The sequence below is a fragment of the Pezoporus flaviventris genome, unplaced genomic scaffold (assembly GCF_033815535.1).
Source record: "Pezoporus flaviventris isolate CSIRO_AGI_PZ_B2104156 unplaced genomic scaffold, CSIRO_AGI_Pfla_v1 ptg000013l, whole genome shotgun sequence".
Lineage (NCBI taxonomy): Eukaryota > Metazoa > Chordata > Aves > Psittaciformes > Psittacidae > Pezoporus > Pezoporus flaviventris.
The window spans coordinates 35,154,580-35,165,113 of record NW_026892561.1 but is presented as its reverse complement, the minus strand read 5'-3'; the positions used below and the strand labels follow the sequence as shown (position 1 = coordinate 35,165,113).

The following is a 10,534-nucleotide window of genomic DNA, read 5'->3' as shown; positions in this document are numbered from 1 at the left end:
TGATGCTCTGAACAGCAAGATGGCTTTTTCATAAACCAGCATGGTGGGCTTGATATTATTGTACTGCGTTCACTGTATGTCTGGTTTGTGGGTTGGGTGTTTTCTCTTGTGGTAATGCTGAGGCTAAGGATTAATTTTCGCTAGCACTTTAAAATCCTAGAGGGCACCACTGAACAGTTTTGATCACCAGGCTTCCTTTACAAAGATTTTACAGGTGTTGCTGTTCCTCCCTCACATTTCACTTTCTTTTTACATTAAACTTGTATTAAAAAAAATCTTCAAAGGAGTAAATATGCAGTTAATGGGTGAGTACAGAAAGAAAAAAACTAATATACAAGAAGAAAAAGTATTACATTTTAAAAAATTAAGCTGTTGCTTTAACGTAGTCTGTGTAAATTGCCCCAAACAAGATGCCAGGCTGGCAACTCCATCTGCATCCACTTGCATATTCCTACAGGGGTACAATAAGCAGCTGATTTCCCAATTAAGCTTTCCCAGCAAAGTAGTTTTGTAATTTAGAGAGACTCAAAAGTTTGAAAAATGAATACATATTCATGAAGTACTAATAATCCTCAGTCTAGAACACAGCTTTTAGCTGAAAGCAGATATGACTAGCTCATGTATCACTCACCACACAACTAAAATGTGAACAAGGAAGAAATGGCTGAAACCAGCAGATTGTGTTTTGCTACGACAATAAATAATAATCGTATTCTGACTCAAGTGCCAAATGTATAGAGCTTAATTAGAGGTCAGTAGAGCATATTTCTGCTCAGCTGTTCCATTCACAGCAATTAACATGTTCGTGTAGCTTAAACTGGGTTGCAGAACAGATTTCAAAGCGTTGAGTGAAAGCAGTATCAGGGAATGGTGTTCAGCCGCTCCCAGCAGCTCAGGAGCAGCACACCTGGCACCCGCCTGCGCCGCGCTGCCGGCAGCCTCCACCGAAGGTGAGGGGCGCGGTGTCCGCACCTCCATCACGCGGAGGGCCGGAAGGCACCTGCCGCAGGGGCTGGGGAGGCCGGGGCTGGGCGGGCACCGCGCCGGCCGGGCCGCCTGTCCCTGGCCTCGCCGGCGGCACCACGCCCGCCGCGCGGGCCCGCCCGCGTGCTGCGCCACCGCCTCCGCACCCCAGCTCCGTCGGCGCCCGTGTCCCTCCAAACCGCGCGTCCCGGGTACGGCCCGAGCGGGTGGCCCCGGCCCCGCCCTGCGCTCCACCGGCAGCCCCCGGCCCCGCGGCCATGTGCCGCGGGCGGGGAGCGGCGAGCACCGCCCGCCTGCGAGGGCGGTGCGGGGGGCGGGCGGTGCGCCCCTGGGCCGAGCCGGCGCCTCGTCCCGCCCGCCCGCAATCCGACCGGGGCGGGTGCGCTGCCTCCCGCAGCAGAGGGGCTGCGATCGTGCTCCTCGCGGCGGCGGCGACGGCGACGGCGACGGCGGCGGCGACGGCGACGGCGACGGCGACGGCGACGACGACGCTATGGAGGGGTGCCCCGCGCCCGAGGCGCCGTAGAGCCGCTGCCCCCGGCCGTACTGCGCTGCCCTGCCCTGCCCTGCCCGGCGATGGGAGCCGGCTCGGCCAAGGCAGCTGCGGGCGGGACACCGCCCCCCGCCGGGCGGACGCTGCCGGCGGCGAGGAGAGGCCAGCGCGGGCTGAGGAGGGCGCCATGGGAGGCAGGTGCGGGCGGCCCCAGCGCCCCTCGGAGCCGGGCTAGGGCGCGGCAGCGGGGAGCGGGGCCGGGCGGGCTGAAGTGACCTGGGGGAAGCCGGGCGAAAGCGAGGGCAGCGGGGCCAGGCCGGCTGAGGTGACCTGGGGGAGCCGGGCGCGCCGAGGGGAGCGGGCGGAGCGGCGGCAGGCGGGCGGCGGCGGGCTGAGGGACGGGGTCGGCCGCCGCGGAGGCGGGCGGGGTGGCGGTGCTCACCTCAGGAGCGCGGGCGGATCGGCTGTCCCCGGCCCGCCCCGCTACCGCTGCTCCGTCGCGGCGCTCGCCCTTTGCTTTTCCCCGCTCCCGCCGGAGCGTCCCGTGGCCGAGGCAGCACGCTGTCATGTAGCTCCCGCCCCGCCTGCCCCGGTGCGGTGCGGGGCCGCGAGAGAGACTGGCTGGCGCAAGGCAGCGACCCGCCGAGCTGTCCCCGTGCTCCCGGCGTGCGGCGGGTCCCGGTATTGCGGGGGGAGCGGTCCGCGCCCCACGCAGATCGGCCTGCGCGGGGTGGGCAGGCTCAGCCGAGCGCAGCCTCCTGGAAAAGCAGGGCAGGTTTTGCCTTCCAGTTAGGCTTTCTTTGCTTTTTTCTCTTTCAGCTGCGTTTCTGTTCCTGTAGAGATTTTGTTCCTTCACCTCAGACCTATGTGACTCAGGCGAAAGGATCATGACAGAAGTCCTCTTCTCTGCTGCTTTGAATGGAACTGAACCCAACCTGTTATCCAGCAGTGGCTGGTCTGCAGGAAATGCCACCACCAAGTGTTCCCTGACCAAAACCGGCTTCCAGTTCTATTACCTGCCCACTGTCTACATTCTGGTCTTCATCACTGGTTTTTTGGGCAACAGCGTGGCCATCTGGATGTTTGTCTTCCACATGAGGCCTTGGAGCGGCATATCAGTTTACATGTTCAACTTGGCACTAGCCGATTTCTTATATGTCTTGACTCTGCCTGCGCTCATCTTTTACTACTTCAATAAAACAGACTGGATCTTCGGAGATATTATGTGCAAGCTGCAGAGGTTCATCTTCCACGTGAACCTGTATGGCAGCATTTTGTTTCTGACTTGCATAAGTGTGCACAGGTACACGGGAGTGGTGCACCCCTTGAAGTCGCTAGGGAGGCTGAAGAAGAAGAATGCAGTGTACATCAGCGCCCTGGTCTGGGTCATTGTGGTGGCTGTGATTTCTCCAATACTATTCTACTCGGGAACGGGGATAAGGAAAAATAAAACCACGACATGCTACGACACAACAGCTGATGATTTCCTGAGAAGTTACTTCATTTACAGCATGTGCACCACAGTGTTTATGTTCTGCATCCCATTCATACTGATTCTTGGTTGCTATGGGCTCATTGTGAAAGCTCTGATTTACAAAGATCTGGACAATTCTCCTCTCAGGAGAAAGTCGATTTACCTGGTTATTATTGTGTTGACAGTCTTTGCCGTGTCTTACCTTCCTTTCCATGTGATGAAGACCTTAAATCTAAGAGCCAGGGTGGATTTTCAAACACCACAAATGTGTGCCTTCAACGACAAGGTTTATGCCACCTACCAGGTGACGAGGGGTCTGGCCAGCCTCAACAGCTGCGTCGACCCTATTCTTTACTTTCTGGCAGGCGATACCTTTCGAAGGCGGCTTTCCAGGGCAACCAGGAAATCATCCAGAAGAAGTGAGCACAATGTGCAGTCGAAGAGTGAGGAAATGACTCTCAATATTTTATCAGAGTATAAACAGAATGGAGATACCAGTTTGTGAACAAATGTGAAAGATCTGGGAACAGTTTGAAAAAATCCTCCGCTTTGAGACACCGTAGCACTAGAAATGTGTGAGGAGAATCTTACCAGTCTCTCAAAGTTGTTTTAGGTAAAGCCTCATTAGCTGGTCTTAGAAAAAGCTTAACAAAATCAGTGGAGGAATTTCAGTGGAAAATAACCTGCCAAATTTCTACTTTTCCCTCACGATATTCTCATTTCTTTTTGACTTGTGTCAGATAAAGTAAAATGAAGTAAATCCCCTACAGGAAGAAAGCAATCCAAGTGCTTCTGGTGTAATGACTTAGTGTCCCACATTTAAAAAATGTTCTCAATCAGCCTCTCTTTAGAAATGGGAAATAAAAGTAAGAACGAGCAGTATCTCCTCTTCTGAGGCTCACTCCACATGCCTACCCTTCCTCTCACTTGCCATTGTAAACAAGTATTTAAATCAAAGTCACAATGCAGTTATCTCACCTTTATAGTTTTATTATATCTTCATCCAGTGTTGGTAATTATTTGGTAGTTTGGTGGCATTTATGATTCAGTCTCCTTTGAGTGCCAGTGTTTTACAAAAAGTAGGCTTACTGATGTGTGCATGATTATGCTTTCAGATTGTGATGGTTGTTCATGAAAAATCTGGACCACCCTTAAAGGCAAATTGGCTTCCAGGTGAACTGACACCTTGGCCACTGGCAGACAGATAAGCAGGTCTCACTAGGAGCCAGTGCAGGCAGGCACCTGCTTCGCACGTGCGCATAGCGGTGTGTTTCATGAACAGATGTCAGTGTGCAAATGCGTGGGGAGGTGATTTGGTTCTGAGCAGCTGATAGTCCGATCCTGCCTTCCATGCTGAGGAAAACCGGCGCATTGTCAGCAGGGGAGCCACAGGACAGGGCTGAGCATGGACTGGGCTCACCTGGGGAGTGCCTGGCGAGATCTGCGGAGCTGGGGCGAACTGCCCTTCCCACAGGCTGACCAAGAGCTCGCTGCAGCACGAGTGCCTGACTGCTGGTGTTGGGAGCCTTGCTGGAGGTCTTTACGGGTAAAATGTGAGAAATGTGTGTGCTGAAAATAACTGTACCTTCGGAGCAGTAAAACTACAGTCGCTTGAGTTACCTGCGTTTTCATTTGGTACAAGAGTATTTCTGTTCCTGGCAATCTTTAGAGATAATGTAAGAGTCGTTTCCCAAGAAAATGTTTATTAAAATGGGTAATATAAATGGATTATATTATATATATATAAAATAGTTGTGAATTAGTTTTTTTGTACTGTGACAAATAAATCACTGTATTAACAAGATGTTGCAATGGACTGCAGACTTAAGTCTGGCCCTTCATTGTATATCTTCTCCAAATGTGGAATAGGTCATCCAAAATTAGCCAAACTGCAATATTGTGTAACACAAGAGCTGGTGATCGGAGCACAGACGTCGAAATCTTACATGGGCAATTTTACTCGTTTCTCATATTTCTAAGAAATGTATTTGAAAATATCGTGTGCAGCATGCTCTGAATTATAAATTTAGTGTACGAAATTTAAGTTCTGTGTAATCCTAAGAGTGATTTTAACAGATCTCTGTTTCTCCGGTCTTCATAGTAAGAGTAAAATATTTACATTTTACTTACAAATTTCCAGTGATTGGTAACAAACAAGAATAACTCTAGTTGTTTTCTTGACAACATTGTAAAGCAGCTTCTGTTCACATGTACAGCTTTTTAATCTTCAAACTCCCTATTTATTGAACTTATTTATTAGAAAGCTGAATGTAAAGTATGTAAAGTGTGGTTCTCAGTGTCCATATGCAGAATTGGGCATTAATGGCAAATTTAACAGCATGGTTCAATCACTGTAAAACTGTGTCTTCTAACAGAACATCTTTATAATAAACTCAATTCCACCCTGACTATTCACTGTTGATATGTAACCTAGTGATAAATTAAACTACTGATTTATAGCCTAGAGATAAATTAAACTGCTTAGGAAGCATAGCTTCTTAAAGCAGTGTTAAGCTCTCATTTAGCCCCATAAGATGAAAAATGTAGAGGTAGTGAAGACATTCCAGCCAAGGGTCAATTGCTAATTAATCCCTACTGACAAAAGACTCTGGAACAGCACAGCCTATTTATATCACCGGAGAATGAGCCTGATTCACAATAAATGACTTCTCCTATTATGTGATTATTTGAGACTTCATTCAACTGAGGCATGTCTTGTTTGGAATGGCAGATGAATTAAATGGAGAGCGAGCATAAAAATAGGGTATTCTCTGAATCTGCCTCTGTAGGTTTAAAATCATCTTAATTTCCTGGCATTTCGTGGTCTGTTCCTCATTTTTCTTTCACTTAAGAAATAAAATGTTCCACTAATACATGTCTGAAAAAAGATCTTGAACAGCCACAGCAGAATGTGAAGCCGCACGCCCAGGTTGGTCCTTATGGAGTTACTTACAGTTGTTTTGCAATATGTCTTTCTAATATATCAAAGTTGGCTCACTATTACAGTGTGTATGAAATCCAACAGTGCTCTACAGGAACACCTGTGTGATGCAGGAGAGACCCACGGCTGGATGGATGCTGCCGGGGTGACCCACCTTCTAGACAGCACTGCCCTTGTTGTCTTTCCTGCTGTCTTCCGGGTCTTGGACACCTGCAGTGTTTTGCTCCTTTCCTCATGAACCTGTTAAAAGCTCTGTGTTTTGCTTCGCCCCACTGAAGAGGACTGTTGTGTTGGCCAGTTGATTGCTGAGGTCTGGCACTTCATTTAATGAAGATCACTCTGACTGGTGATCAGGCAGCTTCAGTCAGCATCTTCACCTCATGGAAGCGTATGGGAGCCTTCCGCCAAACACTGAGAAGGATCATTAAGCACATTTTACACGGTTTGTTTTCCATCTTTTGGATCCCATGACCTGCAGAGCCAACACCTCAAACTGTATCCTGCTCCGATGCAACTCTTTGCTGTACATATACTGAGATGTCACAGCCTCCTCTGAATCAAGGTGGAACTTGAAGCTGAGCCTCAAAATCTCATGTAAAGCTCCTGCTCTTTTTTTGAGCATTGCTGTATTAGACATGGAGTAGTTAGAACCACTGCAAAGTCACATCAAATTTGTACCTCCTTCATGTAATTGCTTTTTACCTGCAACATGACAGAATGGTGTCTGTTGGACATGACCTGGATGAACCCAAGCAGCTCCTCTCCAGGAAGTGTGATGGCTGGAGATGGCAGGAGGATTACCTCCTGGGGAACTTGCAAGGCTGTTGTTAAATATTTGCCTTTTGGCACTTACCCTTACTATATATTTGTGGGAGACAGTCAGCCCACCAACCTTAAAGGCCCAAGGTGATTCCTGTGTTTATCTGTAATCCTCTGTAATGGGCGTAGTCAGAGAAGCCTTTCCTAAGCCACTTGCCTGGAGTTTCCTTTTGGTGTATCCAGTATGCAAAGGGAACGCAATCTCAGCTACAGCCTTTGGGCTGTTAGTTAATAATCAGCAATGACAAGGGTGTTTTGTTTCCTTGTAATGAGATTCAGCTCATTGTTTCACTACAGGAAGACCACCTGAAGTTCCACCTTTGCTTGTGTTGTATTAGCTTTCAACTAGCAAACAAGATTAAACCTTTGATGGTTTCGTGGTTCTGCTTTTAACCTATTTTTTCTCTGGGTAGATTTGGGAATCTTTTAATAGCTACAAATCCTTCACTGAACACACCAAAATGTTTGAAGTAAATAGTTATTTAGAGCTTAGGTTTTGCCAAAGCATTTTACAATGATCCAGCCAAAACAAATCATTATTCATTAGCTCTGTTTTGCTTTTTCCAGCTCATAGGGTTAATTTTTTTCTCATTTATGCCCATTAACTCTTGCATATGGTAATTTTTAACTCAAAATAAGTATGAAACCTGCACACGAACTGCTGTCAGTTGTTCATTTTCATAACACAGCACCATGGATTTTGTACTTTAATCCATCTTATATGACGCCAAGTTAATGAATTAAGGAGCAGGTACAGGGAATCAGAAGTATTTTGCCTGGCCCTGCTTTCAGCAGGAGGTTGCAGTAGATGCCCTGGCAAGCTGCGTCCCAACCTGAGTTCCCCCACTCCCTGTGGATGGTGGCTGTGAGAAGCTGCAAGGCTGTTGTGGCTGACAGACCACAAGTGAATGCTGCAGAGCATCCTGTTGCCTTCCTATTCACACAGGACAGAAGCTGAAGGTTTGTTCCTGTAGTGTGGGCCCATAGACTAAAGCCCCAGGGCCATGCCAAGTTCTCCTGAGCCTGGCATCCTCCTCTTCCTTGATGAGGAAAGACAAGGAGGACGGACACACACAGAGCTCTGGGCACCCGGCCGAGTGGCAGGAGTCCTGGGGAACGGGCACTACCACTATGGTTGCTCTGGCTGCCCAGCTCAGTCTGTCTGGAGGCCACTGAGCATGTGTCCTGCAAAGACCTGGGCAGAAGTCACTATGGAAAGGGGCTGAAGGGTCTGCTGTTCCCTGCTGCAACCCACAGATTGTCTCACATGGAGAGTCAGGTCTGTAGCAGTTAAACACACTGGCCATGAAGGTGCCTGGAGGCAAAAAAGCCCTGATAATTGCCTTTCGGGGATTCTTTCTTTTTTCCCTTTGTCACTAGTTTTTTTTTTCTTCAGATTGGTCCAGAACAAAAATATTAATAAAGAGTGATGTCTTAGCACAGGTATTGCTTATTTTTGTGATAAACTCATTATTTTTCAAGTCTATACATTCATATTTGTTACCTGCAGTGGTTAGTCTTCCCCTCAGGTAAAATTTTTGAAGGCAGCTATAAGCCTGAAGCTGAAGTTGAATATGAAGAATGTATTCCAAGCTCCTGAGCAGCCAGCTTAAGCAACTGGGGATAGCGCAAGCACTCGGGCCAGTAAAGCTGCAAGGGGAAGTGCTGAATTTGGTGGAAGTTGGTTTAGACAGACACTAAAAGCCCTTAACTTAAAAAAAAAGCCCACACTGTAGCTGCTTGAATAGGACTGTTTCACTCTCCTTACATTTGTGGTATTATTTCTAACTTCAGGGGCTTTGCACTGAATCAGAACCTACTACAGAGCAGTATTTCTGCAGCCTAACACTATTGGCACAATAATAGCAAATATTTTCAAGATACACGACTTGTGAATTAAAACTACTACTTATTTTGTGGCCGTGAGTTACAATGTGTTTCAAGGATACAGGTGAAAATGTTTATTTTTCTATTGTACTGTGATTTTAATATTGTTGAATGAGTTCAATTTTTGTGCAAATACTAGTGAAATTTTATTGCAATACCTGCAGATACAGTGTTACTTGGTATTTAAGCTCAGGTTATGTAACTGCTTTAATTATATAGTAGTAAAAAAAATCCCCTTATTTGTCTATACTTTTAATGAATAAAAGGATTTTGTTTTTTAATAAAGCACGAGGTGTACTTTCGCATGTACATTTACTGTTAGGCATGGCTTTTAAAGTTACAACTATTTTTAGTGGCAGCAGAACTGCAGCCACAGAGTTGCTGGCACTGTACCTAGCAACCTCACTTTGAAACTGCTCCAATAAAATTATGAAACGCTTTTTCTGCCTTTTGTATTCTTGCAGTTAATTCATGTTTCCAAGTGATTATTCAGGCAGCAATATGTACTTAAGAATAGATAATAAAAGATTTGCAAGCCATATTTAAAATTTAAAACCTTGGGAAAGAACCAGGCGGATTAATTGAGAACAAAGTGAGTAAACGAGTGATACTTCGTTTTCTAGGATTTTAGGAGACAGCATGTCCACAGGTGGCAGGTGAAAGACCCACTTCCTAACACAGAAGATGTGCATAAATGTGTGGTTCGGCTGGTGGAGGCCCACCCCCAGCATCACTCCCATTTCCAGCATTTGGCTGGAGAAGAACCTGCTCCCAGTCCCACTGTCCTTTCTCCTCGGCAGCTCTTTCTCATGTATTTATTCCTGTGGTTACTGTCCAGCACATGCAACTGCAATCAGACAGCCTGGAGTGCACCACCTCATCTGTACAAAGCTGAATCTGTCTTTACAGAAACTTTCCTTTTTCCTCTTTGGCGATGGCTGCTGCATGTTGATTTTGTTGCAGGATGCAGAGTGACTGTTCCTTCCCAAAAGGCTTAGCATATAAAAACTAATTCAAATATTTAACCCTCTTTTTTATCCACACCTTATCTGACAGTATGGGTATTTCAGATTTTATGACACCCTCTGTTTTCATGCCATTGACTTGGTTCGATGCCTGCAGCTACCCCAGCTTCACACAGCATGGACTTCCCTTCTGTTTCCCTCTTTACTCACGTGGGACAGCTGCAGTGCCCAGAGGCACCCTGCTCCTTTGGCTGGGGATGCTGCTGGCAGAGCTCAGGGGGCTCCAAGGCGCCAGGTGCAGCATGTTGGAACCCGTGCCTCTGCTGTCTCCTGCATCCCAGCTTCCCAAAGTAGCACTCCTGCTTTAGGGGACCTTTGGATAATTATTCCTGCCATCTTCTTTCTGGCCCAGTAACTACATGAGGCAAAATCCTGGAGCAGGGACCAAGGGCCCAGACCCTCAGCTGCAGCTGCAAGAGGAGGGACAGGTCTCTGTTGCTGAAGACTTTGCTCTTGCAAACTGAAGGTACAGGGTGCTGATACTGATAATGGGGTACAAAGTGCAGGTACATGGGATATAATATATGAGTATTCAACTTATTTCACTTGCGCTATTTTAAGATTTATTTACCTCTTTTTTTTTTTTTTCACTCATTCTTGGTTTATCTTTGCAGTTCATGAAAATGTTTCAGTTTTGCTATAATATTCCTTTAATTGTAATGATATTTTCCTGTCAGTAAATGGATTCATCTTCAACAAATAATGTTGTTTCATGCCTTCCTGAAGTTCCCTCTCCCATCCAGCATCCACTAATATCTGACACCCTCTTCCACCATCCACACAGAAACCTTTAAATGCTCACAAGTAAGTCAGGTCTAGAAGCATTGGAGTTTGTAAAGCTCTACTCTTGCTGATTTTATTTAGCATAAAGGGCAACCTATAGCCTGTAAACAGCATATTTTAGTACTTGA

The 10,534-nt window shown here is 46.9% G+C and overlaps 2 protein-coding genes across 2 annotated transcripts; one reads left to right on the top strand and one right to left on the bottom strand.

The window, feature by feature from the left end:
- Window positions 1–741: 741 nt before the first annotated feature.
- LOC133269055 (proline-rich protein 36-like) lies at window positions 742–2,045 on the bottom strand. Its single transcript, XM_061453067.1, has 2 exons — window positions 1,965–2,045; window positions 742–1,914 (listed from the first exon to the last, which is right to left on the bottom strand). Exons 1-2 carry the CDS (start codon window positions 2,043–2,045, stop codon window positions 742–744), a joined length of 1,254 nt encoding a protein of 417 aa, XP_061309051.1.
- Window positions 1,548–5,359, top strand: P2RY1 (purinergic receptor P2Y1). The gene is made up of 2 exons (XM_061452712.1): window positions 1,548–1,675; window positions 2,297–5,359. The coding sequence occupies exon 2, from the start codon at window positions 2,365–2,367 to the stop codon at window positions 3,454–3,456; it is 1,092 nt and encodes a 363-aa protein (XP_061308696.1). The 5' UTR covers window positions 1,548–1,675; window positions 2,297–2,364; the 3' UTR covers window positions 3,457–5,359.
- Window positions 5,360–10,534: the final 5,175 nt, after the last annotated feature.